Source organism: Rousettus aegyptiacus, unplaced genomic scaffold (assembly GCF_014176215.1).
Source record: "Rousettus aegyptiacus isolate mRouAeg1 unplaced genomic scaffold, mRouAeg1.p scaffold_m13_p_4, whole genome shotgun sequence".
Lineage (NCBI taxonomy): Eukaryota > Metazoa > Chordata > Mammalia > Chiroptera > Pteropodidae > Rousettus > Rousettus aegyptiacus.
In genome coordinates this window covers 92,267-114,615 of record NW_023416307.1, presented here as the reverse complement: position 1 = coordinate 114,615, position 22,349 = coordinate 92,267, and the positions used below count along the sequence as shown (strand labels likewise).

Below are 22,349 nucleotides of genomic sequence, written 5' to 3'. Positions count from 1 at the left end.
CTGTCGGCTGGCGGAGGCTGGTTCCCATGGCAACGGGGCACAGAGGGAGCAGACAGGCTGCCTGGCCGAGGCAGGGAGGCCCTGGCAGGAGTCACCGGGCGCCCAGCACGCGCCCCCGACATGGCGGCCGGACTCCGGCGGCCCCCCGTCCTGCCTGGAGGAGGGTGCCACGGCCCCCCTGGGACGCGCAGGGAGCCCCCTCCAGGAGAGGGTGGAGCGGAGGACCCCGTGGCGATGCACCCCGTAAGCGTGCAGGGCAAACTCAGAAACGTGGAGACGGGGCTCCCCGTCGGCTCACTTTGCTCCTCTGCCGTCCGTCTGTCCGCCTCCACGCAGGAGGCTCTCGCGGGCAGCGCAGGTGGTCTTGCGGGCGTCGGGTTGCGGGAGGGGCCAGCAGGAGCCAGGGAAATCATGCCGGCGGCTCTTTTCGCAAAAGGGAAATCGAGTCATGGTTCTGAGTTTGCAGGTAGCACAGCCTCCCCGCGAAACGATCGGGGTGCGCCGATGAGGGGGGTCGCCAGCGGTGGCGGCAGCCGCAGCGCCCCTGATCCAAGTCTGGACGCTGAGCTGGCTTCCCGGATGTCTTCTGTGCGCAGATGTCTAATTTTGAAAAGCGACCAAGAAATACCGTGTTGTGGTCATCGTCTTTCGCTTACGATGTCGTGAGCAACAAACGAATCAGATCTTAACGCGCACCCAGCACGCCCGATTTCCCCGAAGGCCAGCGCGGCTCACCCCCACATGTGTCTTTTCTCCCCTAGTACCTCGGTGGATAGTTTACCATCCTCCTTCAGTACGTCCTTAAAAGACCACCCGTCGGTCCCTCTGGCTGACATACGGTAATGGTCTAATCTAGTTCCCACGCGGAGACGTTTAGGTGGCTTCTCGCTTGGTTCAGCGTCTTCGTGAACAGATAACACGGCGATGGACGGAGCCGCCTGCTTCTCTCCGATTCTTCTCCTACGGTGAATTCCCCGGAGCAGACGTGGGGTCCGAAAGGAAGTGCCTTTCCTTACGGCTGTTGCTACGCTGTGCTAAACCGCTCGCCAGGAAAATGGAACTTTATTTACCCACCGCACGAGCTTCCGCTGTTGCCCTTTGATGTGCCGGTCCCCTGCTCACCAGCCGGGGATCTCCGGAAAGGGGGTGCCGACCCCCGTGCGTCGTGCTCCCCATCAGTGGGAGGCGGGAGAGCATGTTCATGTCCGAGAAAGTTAAGGTCCCGGGTGGGGCGGGGGCCACGGAGCGGCCGGGTCTCCCCGGGCGCCCCCCACGTCCGGCCCCAGCTACGACGGCACAGGCCAGCACACTGTCCCCAGCGTCCGACGGTGGCTGTCCCTCCAGGGCACACCTGGCTCCTTCTCTGTGGTTACGCGGGACACCCGGACATCGAGCAGCGGAGAAAACAGAGCCGGATGGCACATGCGCCCGTCACCACGCACGTAGTGGGGGCGGTCGGAGGCGTCTCGGGGACCAGAGTGACGGCGGTGGCACGGCCGCACCCCGGAGCCCCCGGGAGGGGCTTGCTTCGATGCGCTCACGCTCCGTGAAGCGACACGGCGAGCTCGTGGGGCGCTGGGCGGAAGACCGGGCCGGCAGGGCACGTTCGTACGGTTCCGTCCCTGTTCGAAAGCACGGGGCGGTCTGTCCACGCGTCTCCACGCCCGGGAATTCCGGAACATGCCCGAGGCGAACAGGAAGTGTTTCCAGGGTGTGACATTTAGCGGAAGGAAGTGGGTACAGTGGGGACTTAGATTTTTTTTTTTTACTTTATTAGTTTTGCGCAGTTTTAGAATGAAAGTGTTTTCTTTGCGTCGTTACAAAAAAAAAAAAATAGACCTTTAGAAGCTTACCTGTGGCGATAGCATGTTTCCACGAGCCCAGCATTCTCTCCAGGGGTCCGGCAGGTCCCTCGGGGTTCGGCAGTGAGCCGTCACCGGCTGCGTGGCTTACTCTCCCATGAGAAAGGCCAGAAGGGTCTTGGCTTTGATTTGCTTGGGGGTTTCTCGTGTGTTTGTTTTCGCTCCGAGGAGGCCACCCCCCCAGCCCACCACCCACGTGAGCACGAGTCTCAAGGGACAGGGCCAGGACTCATCTTTGCATTTCCCTTTCAGGACGAGCTGTCCCTGTAAGTATAGTTTTTTGGATAACAGCAAGAAGCTGACGCCTCGCCGGGATGTCCCCACTTATCCCAAGGTGAGATGAAATTCTGCCCCTGAAGAAACAGCAGCTGCCTGTCCACAGCCCCCAGCCACCGGATCCCCTGCCCACGGCCACCGGGTCCCCTGCCCCTGGCCACCGGGTCCCCTGCCCGTGGCCGCTGGGTCCCCTGACGCCAGACGCCGGGCTCCCTGCCTGCGGCCGCCAGGTCCCCTGCCCACGGCCACCCTGGCCACCTGGCCCAGCCCCGGCTGTCGGTCTGCACGTTTGCAAAAGCAGCTCCCACCTCAGCCCTGAGCTGTGGAGCAGGCCTGTTTCTTCGGCAAAACATTTTTCTCTTTGACATTTGTTTAGCAAAAGTGGTCCCAGAACGTAGCTTACTCTGCCCGGGCTTCTCGCTGAATTATTAAGTAAATTTTTTTAAATCTGCTTCATCAGCTCGCCTATCCCCAAACAGCACACAGTTAGGAGAAGTTTTAGTTTTCTGTCACGAAAGATCGCTCAGTCACCAGAGACCCCTGCTGAACAGCAGCACCCGGGGGTGGGGGAGGGACGGGGGGCTCCAAACGGCTCCAAACCAGGAGTCTCAGGATGGTGTCACCTGACAGTGCCTTCCGCTGACGGGTGAGCAGAAGCCCTGTGACTGTCTCACGTGCAAAACCGCAGCCTCTGTCTCCTGCCCCGACGTGCCAGAGGCCGCCGTCCCGTGGAACCCCCCTCAGGCTTTGAGCCCCCCCAGCGAGCTGTGCTGGTCTGGCCCACAGCTAAGCCGGGGACGGGTGCCCCGGAGAGAAAGTCAGAGTAGCTGCTCGGCCAGCGTTTGGGCTTGTACCGAGTCATTTTTTCAAGTCGGGTTTGAGCTGTGGTTTCTGTGCCATGAGCTCAGCTTCCGTCTTAGAGTGCGGTGACTTTCGACAAACTTCTATAGTCACGTGACGTCCACCGGAATCAAGAGATGGGTCACTTGCGTCACCCCGGGCGGGTCATGCCCTGGGCTTCGCCCTGCCTCTGCTGGCCGCGGTCCCTAGAGTTCACCCCTTCCAGAATTCTCACAGCACGGCGCCTTGGAGCCCGTACCCAGGTGACCCCGAGAGCAGACAGCAGGCAGGGAGGACATCTCCGCCGTCCCCACGAGGGGACCAGCGCTGTGCCGAGGGTGCAGTGCCCAGCTGAGGCCCCCGTCCCTTGCAGTACCTGCTCTCCCCGGAGACCATGGAGGCCCTGCGCACGCCCGCCTTCGACGTCTGGCTCTGGGAGCCCAACGAGGTGAGCGGAGCCCCAAGGGGCGTCCCCGGGCCCCTGCCCCTCGCCCCCTCTTCTCAGTCTTAGTTAAACTGGCTCGGGGGGGGCCCTGGAGGCAGCACGCGGAAGGGGGCGTCGGGCAGAGGGCGGACGGTGAGTGCAGGGGCCTCGGACCCTGGGCCCTGCGGGGCAGCTGTCACCCCACGAGCACCCTCTGCTGAGAGCCGTAGCGAGTCCCCGGGGCGGCTGCCGCCCCGCGCCCCGCGCTGTGCAGCGGAACGTCCCCGAGGTCCGGCCTCGGTGGGGAGCCGCACTTCGAGAAGGCCGCGGGCACAGGCTCCACGCGGCCGCGGGCCCGCGGGCCTCCTCGCGGCAAGCTGATCTCTGAAATGTCCCTTTTGCTGAGAAAACACAAAAATGGAGATTTTTCTGTGTGGTCTGGTCACACGCCTCTCTCTCCGAACCCCGCGTGACCGAGACGCCCCTCGTCGTGGACCCCACGCTGCCAAAGCTTTTCAGAAACAGACGCGCAGCCGGGCCCCTTCAGCGAGCTCCCCACCTGGCCGAGGACGGCAGGGGCCACCCCCCCGGGGGCCGGCGGCGGGACAGTGTACGCCGGGCACGCGGACTGCAGCTCCTGAGTGGACGGTCCGTGCCTTGGGGACACTAACCAGAAACACGTGGATCCCGCCTCCGCCCCACACGGCCACCCCGGGAAGAGCCGGGCTGTGTCCGCGGGGCTGTCCTGTAGCCAGCACTGGGCTGATGACACGATGTCCGGCCACCGGGCATCACGGACGTCGGCGAGCAGGGGCACTTCGAGCGAGCCGGCCTCGCCTGCAGGTCCCTGCACGGCTGGAAGGGGCCGGGCTGTGGGATGGACACAGTGTGGCCTTGGGGGCCGAGCGGCAGGTCTCAGACGTGTGAGGACGTCGGGCCTCAACGGCTCCCGCTGCCCAGGGGACCCAGGCCGGCCTGTCCACCAGCAAGTGGACGGACACAACGGGGTGGCTTCCAGCGAGCCGCCTCCTGCTTCCAACAGGCGGACGAGCACCAGTGCCGGAGGCTCCCAGAAAAGTCACGCTCCCCACAGCCATTTTGACGTCAGCCCCCGAGGACCGAGCAGCTCGTGGGAGCGGGCACTCGCTGCCCTTCCTGCGTCCTCTGAGCGGGAGCGGAGAGGAGGGGGCGCGGGGCCGGAGGGCTGGGTGGCCCGGGAGGCAACGTGCCCTGACGTTGCGAGGCTGAGGTCCGCGCACCCGCGACGAGGCCGCCGCCTCCCTGCACGTGGGGCGTGTGGACTGTGGCCGCCGGGGCCCGGGCGGGGGCAGCGAGGCCGCCCACTGCAGGCGGGCTTGTCCCCCGTGGCCACCTGCCGGCCCGGGGCCTCTGCTGGCTCATCTCAGCAGCACCAAGAAACCGAGGTGACAGGCCAGAGACGCCCAAAGTCAGGACCCCGTTGGACGCCCATGGCGCAGCCACCTGCCTGGGACCCGCCGAGGCGCCTGGGCTACCTCGGGGGACAGATGCGTCACTTCTGCTCCGAAGCCGGCATGGATGCCCTAGAAGTGGCACCTGATGGCCTTGTTTGTGGTCCGACTCTTGACTCGGGTTTCACGGCCGACATCTCACGCAGGCCGTCTGGGCGGCCTGGAGCGCGGCCCGGGCCGGCGGGGCGGGGCTGCGGCCCCTGGTCCTGAGCCCACTGTGCCCTGAGGTGGGGGGGCGGGGGGGCGGGGGCAGGGGGCTAGCAGATGAGACGGAGGCGGGAGGCAGGGCGCAGGCCAGCGGCCCCGGGTCGGGGAGCGCTCCCTGCTGTCACGCTGTGCGCCCCCAGGCGGCACCCGGATTGTCCCTGCCTTGCAGAGCCATCTCCCCGGGCTCTGCATCCGAGACCTGCTTCCCCAGAAAGCGAAGTCTGCTTCGTCAAGCTCTCGTTTATTAAAAACCATTTAATTTTTCCTCCTTAGCTTAATTAGCTCCAAAGCTCTGAGCGATGTTTAAATAGATCACAACAGTGGCAATAAATCCTCCTTGGCACTGAAAACGAACTGTGTTTCAGCTTGAGCAGGGAATTCTGTAAGAGGCGGTCAGCGAGGTCAGGTTCGGAGGGGACACGTCCCCAGAACACGCTCACCTCCCGGTCACCACAGCTAACACGTCAAACGGCATCTCCGGTCCCAGCGGGCCCCAGGGGCACGGGGCAGCGTGTTTGGGACGTGACCGTCAGAGCCCGCTGTCCCCGGGCTCAGGCAGGGAAAGGAAGGGCCTTTCCGCTCTGAGGCCGCCCCCAGGTCTGCGTGAGGGGGAGCCGTGTCCCCGGGCCTCGCACTGACGCTGACCCATGGCGGCTGTGTCTCGGGTGCGGAAATAAACAGAGCTCCCCTGGAGCAGCCCCCTCGCCCCCTGGCGCAGAGCCCCGTCGGCTTCTGAACCCCGACTGCACTTTCGAAGCCCCACTTCCTTGTTGGGAGTCACCAGGCTGTGCTTCCGGGGGCCCCTGGGAGGGGGGAGCTCACGTGGGCACGGGCCTGGAGCAGCTGCCTGGCTGGCCCCGTGCACTTCTCCCGGGACGGCGGTGGCCGCGGGCCTGTGGGCGGGAGCCATGCTCTGCTCTCGTCCCCACAGATGCTGAGCTGCCTGGAGCACATGTACCACGACCTCGGCCTGGTCAGGGACTTCAGCATCAACCCCATCACGCTCAAGAGGTGGCTGGTAAGTGTCCCCTTCTGAACTCGCTTTCGTGAGCCACCCGGAAGTGGCCACCTGGGCACCTCCCTGATGCCACCCAGCGCCCAGGGGAGTGTTGCAGGACACGCGGCCAGGTGCAGGCTGCATCCCCAGCACAAAGCCCACCCCTAGGCTCCTGCTCTGCCAAGCGGGCACGTGGAGGACCAGGAGGGGAGCAGGGCAGCAGCGTGCGCCGCACAGCAGCGTGTGTGCGCGCTAGTGTGTGAGCATGTGTGTGTGCTAGTGTGTGAGCGTGTGACGCTAGTGTGTAAGGGTGCATGTGTGTGTGCTAGTGTGTGAGCATGTGTGTGCGCTAGTGTGTAAGGGTGCATGTGTGTGTGCTAGTGTGTGAGCATGTGTGTGCGCTAGTGTGTAAGGGTGCATGTGTGAGTGTGTGCTAGTGTGTGAGTGTGCATGTGTGCGTGCTAGTGTGTGAGCGTGCGTGTGTGGATGTCCGTGGCGGCCGGAGTGTGCGAGTGTGCCTGGGGGAAGTGTGTGTCTGTGAGTGTGTGTGTGTGGTTAGCAGGTTGCTTGTTAAACACATTGTTGCTCAGAACCAGATATGAAAAGCCTGTCGAAGGCCTGGCGGTGGCGGGGACCGGGGACCCGTCACACGAGCGCCCCTCGCCCGCCCCGCGGCGTCGTGTCCCGCGTGGCTCCTCGGACGCCCTCTGGGGACACCCCCGTCCTGGAGCCCAGGGTGAGAGCCGGGAGGAGCCCAGCCGGTTCCCACGCCCGCCGTCGGGCGCCCCGTCCTGCTCAGGAAACAGAGTTCAGAGGGCGGCGGGGGGCGGGGCGGGGAGGGTGCGCCGGGGGCGGCGGCCGGGGCAGGGGCCGCGCAGCTCAGTGCCGCCCTCGGCCCCGCAGCTCTGCGTGCACGACAACTACAGGAACAACCCCTTCCACAACTTCCGGCACTGCTTCTGCGTCACACAGATGATGTACAGCATGATCTGGCTCTGCGGGCTCCAGGTGGGTCCGCGGGGGCCCCCGCGGGGGGCGGGGGAGCTCCCGCCGGGGACCGCCCCTCGGCGCCCTCCTTGCCCCCCAGAGGGCGGGCGCTGCGGGGGCTTCGTCCTGCCCGTGTGGCCATTGACCACCCCCACCCCTCCCCCACCCAGGAGAAGTTCTCGCAGATGGACATCCTGGTCCTGATGACCGCAGCCATCTGCCACGACCTGGACCACCCAGGATACAACAACACGTACGTGCCCCTTTCCCTGTGACGGGGACTCGGCTGCAGCCCACACGCAGCCTCCGAGCCCCGTCCCCCACCCCCGCAGGACACAGCGCCCACTGGGCCTGCCCCAGGCCGGGGCCTCCGAGCCCCGTCCCCCACCCCCGCAGGACACAGCGCCCGCTGGGCCTGCCCCAGGCCGGGGCCTCCGAGCCCCGTCCCCCACCCTCGCAGGACACAGCGCCCGCTGGGCCTGGTCCAGGGCCTTGGGCTTTGGTGCATGGGACCCTTCCAGGTTACCGAACCCCGAGAGGCCGCCACGCCCTACGGTCCAGGCTATGGGCCACAGCTTCACACAGGCGGAGCCCGGTGGTCCCGGCCTCCCTTCCCCGAAGCGGAGGTGAGGCCTGTACACGGGCAGCACACCGCACCCCGCCCTCTGGATCCGGACCCCCCGCCCCCACCCCCCCACGGCAGCCTCCCAGCCTATTTCCAGCAGGAGCAAGTCAGGGGCTGGGCCTGGGCCAGGGGCAGAGATGGCCCGAGGTCGAGGGGGCCCCACAGGGGCCGGGGGAGGCGCAGAGCCCCCCCCGCCTGACTGCTGAGGTCCCTGCCGTGTGGCCCTGGTTTGCGTCCATAGCGATGTCACTTCGTCAAATTCGTGCGTTTGTGCACCAAGTGTCATTGCGTGCGTGATGACTGAAAGTGTCCCCGACCACCTTGCTGCCGCCCGTCAGGCCCAGAGTGGACTCGGGGCGTGGGAGCCCCCGGACGCCCCCTCCCGCACGGTGGCCTCGACCACGGCATCTGGCGGGAAGCGCACCCTGATTCCTCTCCCGGATGTCCGCCTTTGCGCATGTTGGGTCTTTTGCAGGCGGATCCTTCAGGGCTCCGTGGCAGGGAGCCGAGATTTACTGCGGTGCCCACCCGGTGGGGCCGCGAGACCTGGCTCGCCTCGGTCCAGGGCCGCCGGGGGGCGGGCGGCCAGGGCAGCGAGGGCCCTTCGCGGGCCCCAGCACCACCTGCACACCTCGCCGTGCCCTGCCTGGCCGGTGTCCCCGGCCGCGCGGGCATCTGAGGCTGCCTGTCCCCTCCCAGGTACCAGATCAACGCGCGCACCGAGCTGGCCGTGCGCTACAACGACATCTCGCCGCTGGAGAACCACCACTGCGCCGTGGCCTTCCAGATCCTCGCCCGGCCTGAGTGCGCCATCTTCGCCAATGTGCAGCCCGAGGGGTTCAAGCAGATCAGACAGGTGCGCGGGGCGGTCGGCAGGTGGGGGGCAGTCAGACAGGTGAATGCGGCAGTCAGGTGTGTGCGGCAGTCAGACAGGTGTGTGGGGCTGTCAGACAGGTGTGCGGGGCACAGGTGTGGGGAGGGCAGCTCGGACAGGTGTGTGGGGCAGTCAGACAGGTGTGCGGGGCACAGGTGTGGGGAGGGCAGCTCGGACAGGTGAGTGCGGCAGTCAGGTGTGTGCGGCAGTCAGACAGGTGTGTGGGGCAGTCAGACAGGTGTGTGGGGCAGTCAGACAGGTGTGTGGAGAGAGGGCGTGCTGGACGCGGAGTGAGGCTGTCGGGGCGGCGGTGTGCACAGCCACACGAGACCCTCCTCTCCAGTGGCCGAGGCGCCCAGAGACTCCCGGTCACGTCGCCGCCTGCCAGGGAGGCTGGAGGACCGGCCTCCTTCCCCCCTCCTGCAAGGCCAGGTAGCACCCCGGGAAGAGCTGCGCGCCCTCAGCATGTAGGTGTGGGCCCCACTGGCCAGCGCCTCGTGTGCACTGTCGGGCCTGACCCTTTGAGGCCAGTCTTTTCTCCGCCCCACAGCCCCGGAGTGAGGCTCACGGAGGGCCGGTGGCCCAGGGAGCACAGGCAAGCCCGCTGCGTCCACCCTCACCACCCTGACCGCTGACCCCCAGCCCCTGGCTGCTGCCCCGTCACCCCATGACCCGTCGGCCCCCCTGCCCACTTCAGACAAGCGACCTTCCGCTTCTCGGGCACACCGGGAGGGGGGCGAGACCGTCCGCCATCCTGAGCCGGGCACTTACCGCTCACCCCACTTCCGCACGGGGGGCCCCGCTGACTGCCGCTCTGCCCCACCCTCCGTCATCAGGGGAGGGAAGGTACCGGGGTGCTCTCCAGGAAGAACGTTGCAGGTCGAATGACAGCCGCCGCTGCCCACCTCTTGCCCCCAGATCCGCGGCTGTGCCCCGTTTGGTAAAGGGGCTTTGCCGTCGTCATTGAGCGGAGGCTCTGCAGCCGGGCCCTAGATCCAATGACGAGTGTCCCCAGAGGGGGCCAAAGAGGCAAAGACATGGGCACGTGGGTGAGAAGGCCACGCGGCAGCTGTGGCTGGGACGAAGCCGAGGGCCGCGGGGGCCGCCGGCCGCGGGGGAGGGGAGGACGAGGCCGCCACGCCTCGGCGGGCGCCTTGGCTTCGGCCTCGGGCCTCCGGACCTGGGCCGGGTCACCTGTCAGTCTGTGCGGCGGCCTCGGGACACTGGCGCAGGCGCCGCCTTCCGCGGACGAAGACGTCCCCCGCTGGACAGCTCCACGTCCGTGCCCCAGGAAGCGCCTGGTGACGTGTCTGTCACCCGGTCACCTCCCTGCTGGAGAACTGACGCACGTCACCGCGTCGGAGGACACACCGTCCCCCGGCCGGTCCTCGCCCCCGGGAAGCTCAGGGCTAAGCGCCAGGCCTGGTCGCTGCCAGTCGAATCACCGGCTCCAAGGCAATGCTCCCCCCGGTCCCAGGCTGTCCTGGCCTCTCCCCCAAGATTAGGGACCTGCCCAGCAAGCACGGGCCACCCAGAGCCCTGATAAGCCCTAGGGAGCCTTTCCCTGAAGCGGCTGCCCGGAGGCCTGGACAGGGCCCTGGAGAATCCGAGCACCTGGCATCCCCATGCCGGTGACAATGCCCTTCCCGGGGCACCTCGGAGCAGCTCCCCAGGAAGGAGGCGCCTGCGGGAGTGGCCACCCACAGATGGGCCCCTCCTCACGCCGCCCACCATGGGGACACACGTCTGTCCTGTCTCACACACTTTGACGTGAAAACGTGACTTTTTCTGAGAGTAAAATCAGCTGTCCCAATTTTTAGTAGTAGTTTGTCATCGAGGGCAAACTTCCCACGGGCGCAGACCCTTCTCATTACGCAGGGAGGTGACGGTCGCCTCCCCGAAACGCGCCGGGGCTGCTGCGCCAACCGGTCTGGGCCCCGCGTTTGGTGCTTGCGGCTTTGTTTCCTGGGAAGGGTGGATCGTCGTCGTCGGCTCGGACGTGTGTTTGTAAATGTTGGTGGGATGCGTGTTTGTGGGTAGATGGACAGACGGACAGACAGGTTGTTGGATGAGTGGACAAGTGGACGGATGGGGAGGTGGATAACTTAGTGGGTGGGTGAGTGCATGGATGGGTGGATGGTCAGGGTTTTGAATTGTATTCTAAACCAATCTTTGATGAACAAGGTGATAAAATATTTATGTTAAAAAACTCATCCTCATTTACAGATCTGTTAATAGAAAAATGCTATTATCCATAACCATAGTTTGAGCATTCCCAAGCAATGTAAGCACATATGTTCGCATACAGATTAGATAATAGGGAAAAAATGCCCTTGGAAAACTGGTCATTGACCCCTGACAAGATCTGGAAGAGGCAAACCACATCTCTGATTACACAGCCGAGGGGCTGCATCGCCCTGGGCGAGGCCATCGGTCCTCGGCGAGGCCATCGGCCCTGTGCGAGGCCATCGGTCCTCGGCGAAGCCTGCTGTCCGGCGCATCGCGCTTCTCAGGGACACAGCCCGCGAAGCGTCGGGCGCCCAGCTGGCTTGCACCCCAGCCCCCCGCCCCCCCTCTGCGGCCGGGCAGCCTCCCCAGCCTCTCACGTCTCGGTTTCTGTATCTTAAAAGCGAGGAGGTCGATTCTCAGACACACACACAGCGCTGGCGCAGGGACGCGTCGGGACCAGGCGAGCAGGGGCGCGGGGCGCATTGCCGCGGGGGGGCCCGGCCGCTGCTGACGTGTCCCTCTTTCCCCGCTCAGGGGATGATCACGTTGATCCTGGCCACCGACATGGCCAGGCATGCAGAAATCATGGATTCTTTCAAAGAAAAAATGGAGGATTTTGACTACAGCTGTGAGGAGCACACGACCCTCGTAAGTAGACTCGCTTTATTCACGCCTTTGGGGGGTGGCTGGCGAATGGGCGCTCCCCCCAGCTCCGACTGGAAACCGAGAACCAGGCGCTCAGCCCGGCCTCAGAGTGAGGCGTCTGTAGAGCCGGGGTCCCCCGTCAGGAAAGCCGCCTGCAGGGCTCCCCGCCCCAGCCTCCATCACATTCCGGCCTGAAGGCGCTGAGCGGGCGAGGAGACTCCATCTTGCTCTGGTCTCCCAAGGATAAGTGGCTTCTCCCGTGCCAGCCCCCAAGAGGGCAGCGTGGACCCCGCGGCTGAGGCCCGGGGCCGGGATGTGGCCCTGGCCGGCCCCACGCCCAGTGTTAGGAGCAGCCTCCCCAGAGGCCCGCCAGGCAGAGCCCCGAGCCGCCTGCCTCCTGGAGCGAGAGAGGCCGGGTCAGTCTCTGGGAACCGCGGGAAGGGCCGAAGGGTGGCCGTCTCCTCGAGGCTCAGCGAGGCTAAGCCAGGCGCCGAGCCGGACGCAGCCACCCTCTGCCACGCCGAGCTCCCCGGCCCAGGCGGATTCGAGGCCCATGGGCCTTCATGCCCAATCAGCCTCAGACCCCACGTGGCAGCCAATGCTTTGACCCTCCACACTGGCAACTCCAGGTGGCAGTCATTTGTGCTAGAAGGACAGCAAGGCCACCAGGTGTCAGCCCTCCACGGCCAGGCCCGAAAGCACTCACCTGGCCAGGTTAGGTGCAGACGCTCTGGCCTGACGATACTCCGCTGGAGGCCCCACTGCGTGCCTGGCCCTCGCCAGGCTCAGAGGGCGTCGTCTCCTCGGAGGACGAGACATGCACCACCTGGGGGACAGCACGAGCCGGAGGCGGCCACTCAGGGGCCACGCCGCGGGGGCCTCCGGGAAGGCTGGAGGGAGGGGAGGCCTCTGCAGGACGGCGTGGGCCGGGGACACAGGCGGACAGGGCACAGGGTCCTGGCAGAGCCCCGGCCGACCCGGGGAAGACACCGGGCGTGAGCGCCGAGGACGGAAGCCAGCGCCGCCTCTGGCCTGGGCGCAGTTTCGCCAGCTCTGGGTTGGAGGGTGCGGAGGAATCCAGAGGCCGCCCGCCCGCGGGGCCAGCAGGCGGCACCGCGGTTCCTGCTCCCCTGCGCTTTGGGGACCCGGGCCACACCTTCCCTGCTTTTACGAGAGGGTCCCCTTCACCCCGTGTTTAACGTGTCGCTGGGAGGGGAGACCCCAGCACTGCGCACCTTTATTCCCCTTTTAACCTCTGCTTCCTAATGTCGAGCAAACTCAGAAGGAGTCTGGAGGCTTTGGCTAGAAATAAACGACGCAGACGTATGCAGGGGTCTTAGGGTTTGCAAACCAAAAACATGGGCAGGCAAAACCCAGAAGCGTCCCAGAGAAGACATGCTAAGAGTGCTTAGAGCTAAAGTACACGCGTGAGAAGAATCCGCCGTGCGTTCTCAGCCCTGGGACCGGTCAGGTTCAGGTGGCCGGAGGGGGCAGCGGAGCTCAGCGCCCCCCGCCCGCGCCGCCGCCGCCACGTCCTCCTCGTGGGGTCTGGTCCGTGTCCCATCGCCCGACTCCAAGTCTCTTCCTCCAGCTGAAGATGATTTTGATAAAATGCTGCGACATCTCCAACGAGGTGCGTCCGATGGAAGTCGCGGAGCCTTGGGTGGACTGCTTGCTGGAGGAGTACTTCATGCAGGTGAGGGCGCTCGGCGTGACTGTTCCGTGCGTGGCGGCCGAGGCGGGCGCGCGTGTAGGGCAGACAGCCGGACGGCCCTCACGGCGGACGCACGTCGAGCACGGAATAGGTTTTCCTTTGAGACGTGAAAGGCGAACGGCCTGCAGGTCAGGGAACGGCCGCAGAGGCCGAGGGCGCCCGGGGCTGGGGGCCACGCCGTCCGCCTGGGGCTGCAGCCCGCGGAAGCGCTGAGACCGGAAGCGGGGCCAGCCCGACGCGGACGATGCCGGAAAGGGTGGCCAGCGCCGGCCGCCGCCGCAGGGTGCGCCGCGGCGAGCGGGGTGTCCGCGAGCGTCTGCTGCCGGGGGGCGTCCCCGCGACTCAGGCTCTTCCCGTCCCCTCCACTCCGCCCTCCTGGGCGTGGCCCTGCACGCCCAGCGGACGCCCGGGTGAGCCTCCGAGCGGCTCTCGTCCCGCCACGGCTAATTTCCGTGAACTTACGCGGTGCGGGGTGGTTTGCTCGGTGGTGGCCCGTGAGCTCCTCTTTCTCTTCCTGGAAGGACAGTGACCCTCAAGTCCCCCGGGCCCCGGGGGACTTCTCTGTCTAAGCTGCCGTCTGCTGCACACCCCGCAGAGCGACCGCGAGAAGTCGGAAGGCCTTCCCGTGGCCCCGTTCATGGACAGGGACAAAGTGACCAAAGCCACCGCCCAAATTGGATTCATCAAGTTTGTCCTCATCCCAATGTTTGAAACAGTGACCAAGGTGAGTATCTGTCAGCCCATCTGATGACATGACAGTGAGAAATGCTCATGTCCACACGCACGCTCACAAACGCACACACTCACGCACCCGCGCACGCACACGCTCACGCACGCGCACACGGAGCTGCGCTGCCCTCCGACCCGCCGGGAGGCCACCCGCGGCATGCGGGATCAGGCTCCCCCGGCCCCGGGCCCGGGCCCAGCAGCCCTGCACAGAGCCTCTCCCTCGGCCCCGTGGCCACCTGCCGGCCCCCTGGAAGTGGGTGGCGGGCACAAGGGGCCCTGGTCGCTTTGGCCCCAGGACTCCGAAACCTCTGTCACCTCAATTCTGCCGCGGCTGGGCCCTGGGCGGAGGCACGTTCCCCACGCGCTGTGTGTGCCTTCGCGGTGGCCTGGCACAAACCCGGGTCCCCCTCAGCTCTTCCCCGTGGTGAAGGAGATCATGCTGCAGCCCCTCTGGGCGTCCAGGGACCGTTACGAGGAGCTAAAGCGGATGGAGGACGCCAGGAAGGAGGTAACGCCGCGGCCGAGCGGGCGAGCGGGCGGCGGGGCGAGCGGGCGGCAGGAAAGGCCGCCCAGAGAGGCCGGCTCGGTCGTCGGGATCCGGGGCGGTCAGGCGTGGTCACGGTGGTGCCCGCCGAGATGCGACCGAGCGTCGGCGCCCACAGGGCCCGGGACCCCAGCAGCTCCCGGGCCCCCCAGCAGCTCCCGGGACCCCCAGCAGCTCCCGGGGCCCCCCCTGAGCAGCTCCCGAGCCCCCCTGCAGCTCCCGGGGCCCCCCCTGAGCAGCTCCCGAGCCCCCCCCCAGCAGCTCCCGGGCCCCACGCCGCCCCCTCCTCCTCCCGCCCCAGGGCCGGCCTTGTTCAGGGCGAGCGGTGGGAGGAGATGCTCCCCGGGAAAACCACCCCCCGCACCTGGCTCCGGCCACAGACTCAGGGCGGCTCGGCCCGTCCACCCGCGGGGTCAGGAGGGCAGCCCGGGCCTGGCCGCAGGGTGCTCTGGGGGTCGACGCTGTTCGCAGGGCAGGTCGGGGCCTCCCCACTGAGGCACCCCCACCCCGCTGAGCGCCGGTCCGCTGCCGCGTTTAGCGTCTTCCGTCAGACAGACAGGCAGGCGCTCCCTGTCCCCTGGAGCCTGACTTTGGCCTTCGTTCCGCTCTGTCCCCCTGCAGAAGACGGCGGAGGGCCTGGCGCGTGGGGACCCGGACGAGTCGGGGGAGAGACGCAGAGATGGGACAAACAGCGAAGGTGACCCTCCGCCGCAGTGACGTCCCGGGGCTGGGGGCTCCGAGGGGGGCGGGGACGCGAACACCTTCGAATGCGCGAAACGTTTGTCCCTCGCTCAGAGGAGTCGGCATCAGGCTCTGAAGGCAGGGACGCCCGTGGGCGGACGGGAAAGGTCCGCGGGCAGCGTGCGCCGCCCTCGCGGGAGACGGCTTCCCACCGCTGCTGCCGGAGCGGGCGCTGGCCGACTGCCGTGAGCGCAGCCCCACGCACTTGCCGGCACGAGCCGTTTATCCAGCCCGCGCCCCGTGAGGCCCCCTGCCTCTGAGGGGCCCCCACACACGTGTCTGAAGGGTCACGTGAGGGTCCTTCATAAACCGACCAGTAAAGGACGGTTTGCAAAGCATGCAAGGCGCCGGGCACGGGAAGCTGGGTTTGGTTTTGTGGTGGGGGGCGGCTCCCGGCGTCCCACAAACCCAGCGGAGCTCGGAGTCGGGGCCCCGCTGATTGCCAGCCCAGGGACGTGGGGGGCGCCCCCAGGTCTCCGGGCCCCGGCACCTCAACCGCCGAGGTGGAGGTGACGATGAATCGCCTCCTCGGCGGCTCCCGCAGCTGCGTGAGCAGAGGCTGGTGTGCGGGAAGCACTCGGCCCACCGGCTCTTCGTTTGGACGTCGGGTCTCGCGTTTGGCTCGGAAGAAGGATCAGGATGGATTCGTTCTGCCGGCACGTGTTCGGCGATAGGTCATCGGCCCCGTTTTTCAAACGCAGTCTGCGGGTTTCGCCTACACGTTCCAACCCCGACAAAAGCAAACGGGGGGTCGTTTCTCGTTCCGAGCAGACCACGCCTGAAGGAGGCCAGTGCGCCCGCCAGTGTCCTCGCCTGGCTGGCCCGCGAGGCGGCGAGAGTCCGCCGGGAAGAGCCGATCCCCAGCCCCGGGCACCACGCGCACCGTTGTGTTCACCGACACACACACACACACACAACCAAACAAACAAGAATTCTTGATGCTGTACAGAATTTTTATTTTTAAACTGCCTTTGAAATAATATATTCTTATACAGAAATGGGTACTGCACTTTTTCTTGGGTGGAGTCGTGCCGTCTGCCCACCTCTCTCCCGGGGTGTGTCTGGGGCGCTGCGCCTGCCTGCGGATGCACCTCGGAGCGTTGGTCCAGTGTAACGTGATGCGCGCATCATGTAAACTCGGCATTAAATGTCAGACCACTGCCCGGAGCCCGAGGACGCGCGTGTCCCGTGTTTGTGAGCTGCGAGGGGGCGCTGGCGTGTGTGCGGGCAGGTGGGGGCCTGAGGCGGCTCGGTCACACTGTAGGTCACACGTGCAGCCCACGCAGGACAGGCACACCGCGGGCTGGCGCCCGTTTGCTGGGAGGTGGGGGCTGAACATAATTCTCAGATAAGAAAAGGAGCCGGTGGACTCAGCGCATCTGAGGGCGTCCGTCTCAGGGGACAGAGCTGTCCTTTTTCTCCTGCTTTGTTTTAGGGACAAGCACTGGGGACTTTCTGGGTGGCGCTGAGCCTACAGAGGGAGACCTGACCCCGGCTTGTGGATGGTCAGGCTTTGAGAGACCACCCACCCGCTTTCGACTGCCCAGAGCCTCCTGGGGCTGCGGGCCCATCTCCGCCCCCCTCCCCAGGGACGGGTGACCTCCCCGAGAGCCTCCGACCTGTGACCCGAGCTTCGAGGCCGTCTGTGTGATCCAGGCTCGCAGACACCCCCTCAGCTGGTTCCTTGGCCTCGGAGTGGTCCTTCCTCTTGGCGAATGCCAGAGTATCGCCCCCTCTCCTCGCCACAAGGTCTCCCCGTCTCCTCTTGCATCTGGCCCAGCCTGGACGGGAGCCTCGAGCTCCACATCTCTTCCTGTTTTTGTTTTTCCCTTTAATTCCGCTAAAGCTGAGACATACGGCAGCCTTGGCCAGGATACAACCAAACGTGGCGTTCCCGCGAGTCCGCCTGCACGCAAAGGTTTATCGCCCGCGCCCCCCGCGGCGGAGAGGTCTCCCGACACCACCTCCCACGTACGCTGTGCTAAATCAGGCCGGGCGCCCACCTCCCCAAACTCTGCCCCGATCACAGTCCAGTCACACACACTAATGCACGCACGCGCACACACACACACAGAGACATGTCATCACGCGCACCCCCGCCTGCACGGGGCACAACCCCTCCACCGCCCGCCCGCCAGCCCCCTGTGCCACAGACCGGCCCCCAAGCCCGTGGCCGAGGCGCTGTCCCGCTGGCCGGCCCGCTCGCCCAGGGCTGGACGCCCACCGGGAGGCACCCACACGGTTGGCTGAGTGGGGGCCCGCGTGGGCGCGGCCGCTGACCCACGGCCCGTGTGCAGTCGGCGTGAAGGGTAAGGCGTTCGGGCCGAGACACAGCTGTGCCCCGCAGTCTCCAGACCGGGGTGGGGCCGACTGCTGCCAGGTGCAGCACGCGGTGACAGCCACACCGTCCTGGGACCGGCCATGCCTTCGGCATCTGCTCCCGAGGACGGAGGCCTTGGGAGGGACGGCCCGGCCCTCGCCTGAGCCCCGACTCCAGCCTCCGGGATTAAGAGGAAATGTCTGGGTTAAGCTGCCCGGTGTGTGGAGCTTCGTCCCGGCCGCCCTGGGGACTCGCTCAGGCCCTGTCGCTGGGCCTGAGCGCTGGCAGGGGCCGCACACAGTGGACGCTCGCAACGGAGCGAAGCCGGAGGCCGGTGGGCAGCGGGCGGCGTGCGGGGTGGGCCCCAGCATCGTCTGCCTCCCGGGCTCGGGCGCCGTCTGAGGAAACGTCCGGAAGCTTCGCCTCTGCTCGGGCCAGGCGAGGCCTCGGGGAGCTTCCGTCCCTCAGGACGCGAGATGCGCGGGGACAGGCGGCATCCGCCCGTGGGGGCCGCGGCCGCAGGACAGAGGCCGGCCCTGAGGTCGCCACACGTGGGGCGGGCGGTGGGGGTGGTTACAGGTTTCCTCGTGGTTTCCAGACTTTCCACAGTGACTGATTTTACTTTTATAAGTCAAATAAATAAATAAAAGTTGTTTTATTTTAAAGACGGGACCTGAGAACGGCGTGACTATGGGGGGAAAACTTGGGGGGAGATTGGGTGGGGGTAGGCAAGTGACCTTCTGCACCCTCAAACCCCCACCCCAGCCCGGGGCCCCGCGTCCCCGGCGCGTCTCCGCTGCCCTGATTCTGAAAGTCGGCCCCGTCCTCGTCCTCACGGCCTAGCAGAAAACGCACATGACAGGAGTGTTAAAAACGATGCCAGGGGTCACTCTGAGCCCCCGGGCGCTCGCGGAAAGTGTCGGGTGTGGCCTTTACCCTGGTGGGGGGGCGGGGTCACTCGATTTTCTAAGAAGTTCAAAGGAGAGTTTGAGTTTCAGGTAACGCTAAAGAAGGCAGTAACGGCGTCTCACGAGTGAGAGAAATTTCACGCAAGCGCGGCCCGTCTGTCGCCCGCAGCCGAAGCGAAAGCCGTGTTTCCAGGGCATTAGATTGTATTTAAAAATATTCATTAAATAACGCTAGATTGGGCAAGGCGGACGCAAAATGGAATGTGGGGTCCGATCCCAATTCTGTCGGAGGGAAAAACGGTTGTTTCTGGGTGAAACGACAGCCGGCTTTTCCCGGGGTGCCGTCCGCGTCCTCCAGCGCGAGCTGTGTCACCGTTTGCTCAGAGGTGGCCAGGCACGACGCCGCGTCTGGACGGGGCGGCCTGGCCACAGAGCAGCCCGAGGCGCGGCGGTCAGACGAGGCCGAGGCGCCGTGAATTCGCTGCGCGCCCGGCCGCTGCCCGGCGGGGCTCGTCTCTCACCTGCGGCAGGCGGTACCGTTTCCCTCCATTGTTACCGTCAGGGAAACGTCACCCCGTGAACAGCAGCCTTGCTTCGTGTCACCTGCAGCCCCAGCCTGGGGGCGCGCGGCCCGGCCCCGCCTGGAGACCCCAGACGCCCCGCGGTCCTAACGGTCCCCCCGACTGCAGGCCTCCGAGGTCCCCCGGGGCTCACTGGACTGAGACCGCGGTCAGGGGACCGGTGTCCGGGGCTCAGTCGGATCTGTGGGCGACGTTCGTAACTGGGTGTTTGGTTCCCCAGGACCCACCAGCACCCCGACCCAGCGAGGCGAGCCGAGCTCACGGGAACCTCCCTGGCGGGTGCACTGGCTCCACAAATAGCCACCCGACCTCCTCCTTCTGCCGCACCTTCACGGTCTGACCTTCCCGTCGTGACCCTCCCCGACTCCCACTGACAGGAGCCCGGGGAGGGGAGGGTCAGCCCCCAGGGTGGGCTGCTCGTGAGTCAGAGCCACGGAAAACCCAGCGAGGCCCAGGGAGCGTCAGGGAACCCAGGCGCTGTCACACGGCCGGCCATGTGGGACAGGCGAGCGGCCCCCGCGGGAGCCACGAGGAAAGACCGGGCGAGCTGGGAGGGGCGGGGGTGGGGGCGCCAGCAGACTCGAGGGAGGGGGAGGGCCCTGCTTCCCGTCGGTGCCCAGCCCGCGCGGGCAGCGGGCGCTCAAGGACGCTTGCTGACTCACCAACGGGTGACCGAGCCAGCGAACGAAAGATCTGAACGGCAGGGACCAGGCTGTCGTTTGTACAGCTCACCGGGTACAACCGTGGGGCGCAGGGCTCCTGTCTGCAGCTGGAAGGGTTTCCAGCGTTGCAGTCACCTTGAAGGATGCTTGGAAGAGGAAACAGGAAGTAGAAGGCAGGCGGCGCCAACCCCCCCCCCCCAGACCACCGCCTCCGAGAGGGTTTCACAGCAGCCCCGGGGCGAGGGTGGCGGGTCGCGCAGTACCAGGAGCCCCGGCGAGGGGGCCGCTGTCCACCGCTCCGGCTGCAGAGCTCGCCAGTGCCTCGGTCTTCGGGAAGATGCCGTGTGCCTTCCACTTCCTTTTCCTGCCCGGTCGTGCGGCCCGGAACCCAGGGCCGCGCTGAGCAAGGGAGGTTGGAGCAGGCCCCCTGCCTCCGCCCTACCTCGCTTAATGTCGGTCCGTCGACATTAAGTATAATTTTTTAGATGCTCTTTATCAACTTGAGGAGTTTCCCTCTGTTCCCGACTTTGTGAGAGATTTTACAGTAAATGGTTGTTATGTTTTGCTTTGCTACATTTTATTATAGAAATGCTTTTTCCGCACTGATGGATATGATCGTATGTTTTTTTCTTCTTTATCCTGTTAAAGTGGCGGATTGCATTGAGTAGTTTTTGCATATTTAACCAGCCTCACATCCCTGAAATAAGCTCCCCTTGGCCATAGTGCTTAATTCTTTTTATAGATTGCTGAATCCTATTTGCTCATATGTTTTTTAAATTATTTTTCGATTGGAGTTGACATTCAGTATTATGTTTTATTGGTTTCGGGTGTACAGCGCAGTGGCTAAACATTTGTATAAATGGCCCTGTGTTTTTACCACCCACATGTTCGTGGTCTATAGAAATGCAGTTGGCTTGTGTATTGATCTGTTATCCTGTGACCCTGATTCACTCGCTGTCTGTGAAGTGATCCCCTGATTTGCTGATACGTTGCCCAGGCTTTCGCATCCACGTTCGTGAGGAACATTGGTCTGTGACTTTCCCTTTTCATGCTGCCTTCGCCTGGTTTCGAGTCGGGGACATGCTCTCTCCGTTAAGCGAGGACATGCTCCCTGCTCTTCTATTTTTCTGGTTGTACAGAATTAGTGCTCATTTTTCTTTAAAAGCCACGAGGATTTCTTCAGTGAAAACATCTGGGTCTAGGATTTTTCTTTTGGGGGGAGTATTCGAATTACTGATTCAATTTCCTTAATAATTGTAGAGCTATCCAAATTACCCATCTCATAAGTGAGTTTGCTAGTTTTTACTTTTCGAAGAACTGGTCCATTTCGTCTAAGTTGTAAAATGTATGAGTGGAGTCATTCAAAGCATTTTCTTACTATCCTTCGGACGTCTGCAGGATCGGGAGCGTGCCCTTCTATTCTTGATTTTGGTAATTCGTGTGTCTCTCGCTGCATCTTCGCCAGTCTTGCTAGAGGTTTATTAATCTTTTCAAAGAACCAATTCTTTGTTTCATTGATCTCTATTATTTTTTTCTGTATTCAATCCCATTGATTTCTGCTTTTTTTTTTGTTCCTTCTGCTCGTTTGGATTTATTTTGTTCTTTTAGTCGAGGGCGGCGCCTAGGTCGTTGATGTGAGTTTTCCCCCTCTCCTCTAACATAAGCATGTAGAGCCACGAACTCCCCACGCGACCCCGCGTGGCTGCTTCCCACGGCTGAATTCGGTATGGTTCCATTTCAATTCAGCGCAACGTCTTTCTTATGTCTCTTGAGACTCTCTCTGAGCCGTGGGCTATTTGGAAGTGTGTGGTTGAGTTCCCACCGTCGGGAGACCTTCCTGTCCTTGGCACCCAGGCCGAGCCCACTCCGCGTGGCCTCAGCGGCCCCACGTGCTGAGGCACGGTTTGCGGTCCGCGGCATTTGAAGAGCGTGGGTCCTGCACTGCCGCTGGGCGGCGTGCGCCGTCGGCCTGGGCGAGCCCCCGCTGGTCCGGGCGGGGTGGGGTTACTCGGTGTCCTTGCTTGTTTCACTTCTAGCCACGAATTGGCCGGGATCTCTCACTGAGGGCCACAGCACCCCCAGTTCCCTGCGTGCAGCCACCCCCTCTGGACCCCACGAAATTCCCTCCCCTCCCCTCCCTGACCTAAGGGACGCCACCGCTGCCTGTGTGGCCAGCGCGTGGATAGGGCTCTCTAAGCCTGTCCCCCGCGTTGTAACTTCCTTCAGTGAGCCAGTTTTCCGGGCCCTCTGTTTCCCGCTGTGGCCTCATCGTGCGCCGTGTAGCCCAGAGGGCCACGGCCATAACCCGGGACTCCTGCGGTGTGAATTCCCACTCGATATGAGCTCGCGGGGCGAACCGGTTAAGCTTGGGCTTCAAAACACGTGCATGCTGGAGACTTCCACTTCCACACGGGATGCAGGAGGCCGTGGGAACGACACTCCTACACCAAGGACACGACAAGCCAGATAATCCTCCAGACCATCGGACGGATGAGTCACCAAGGAACGGGGAGAGCCGCGCTCCGGCAGGGAACGGCCACCTTCGGGGCAGAGCGAGGAGGGAGGACTGCTCCGCCTCCGCGGGGCACGGGACGGAGGCCACGGGCCGCTGGCACATGGACGAGAAAGACGCGGCTAAAGTTTAAGAAATTCATAGAGGCCGGTTGGTGTGACAATTGCAAAACGCGGGGGGGT

At 64.7% G+C, this 22,349-nt stretch overlaps 1 protein-coding gene and 1 long non-coding RNA gene across 8 annotated transcripts in view; one reads left to right on the top strand and one right to left on the bottom strand.

The window, feature by feature from the left end:
- Positions 1-17,364, top strand: part of PDE9A (phosphodiesterase 9A) — a 57,720-nt gene extending 40,356 nt beyond the window's left edge. Inside the window, exons 8-19 of one of the 7 annotated variants that reach the window (XM_036219158.1) lie at positions 2,115-2,196; positions 3,352-3,426; positions 6,031-6,117; positions 7,000-7,104; positions 7,254-7,336; positions 8,408-8,564; positions 11,346-11,459; positions 13,048-13,152; positions 13,766-13,894; positions 14,312-14,407; positions 15,068-15,140; positions 16,620-17,364. In XM_036219158.1, coding sequence (XP_036075051.1) covers positions 2,115-2,196; positions 3,352-3,426; positions 6,031-6,117; positions 7,000-7,104; positions 7,254-7,336; positions 8,408-8,564; positions 11,346-11,459; positions 13,048-13,152; positions 13,766-13,894; positions 14,312-14,407; positions 15,068-15,140; positions 16,620-16,783 — 1,270 coding nt within the window. In that variant the 3' untranslated portion in view covers positions 16,784-17,364. Of the gene's footprint in view, positions 1-2,114; positions 2,197-3,351; positions 3,427-6,030; positions 6,118-6,999; positions 7,105-7,253; positions 7,337-8,407; positions 8,565-11,345; positions 11,460-13,047; positions 13,153-13,765; positions 13,895-14,311; positions 14,408-15,064; positions 16,109-16,619 lie in introns of those variants that run through there. The other 6 variants (XM_016143466.2, XM_036219162.1, XM_016143467.2 and 3 more) reach the window with 6 other exon arrangements.
- Positions 17,365-18,135: 771 nt separating this feature from the next.
- LOC107510185 lies at positions 18,136-21,196 on the bottom strand. The gene is made up of 3 exons (XR_001596742.2): positions 19,919-21,196; positions 19,656-19,801; positions 18,136-18,694 (listed from the first exon to the last, which is right to left on the bottom strand). It is a non-coding gene; the product is annotated as an uncharacterized LOC107510185 (long non-coding RNA).
- Between the last annotated feature and the right edge of the window lie 1,153 nt (positions 21,197-22,349).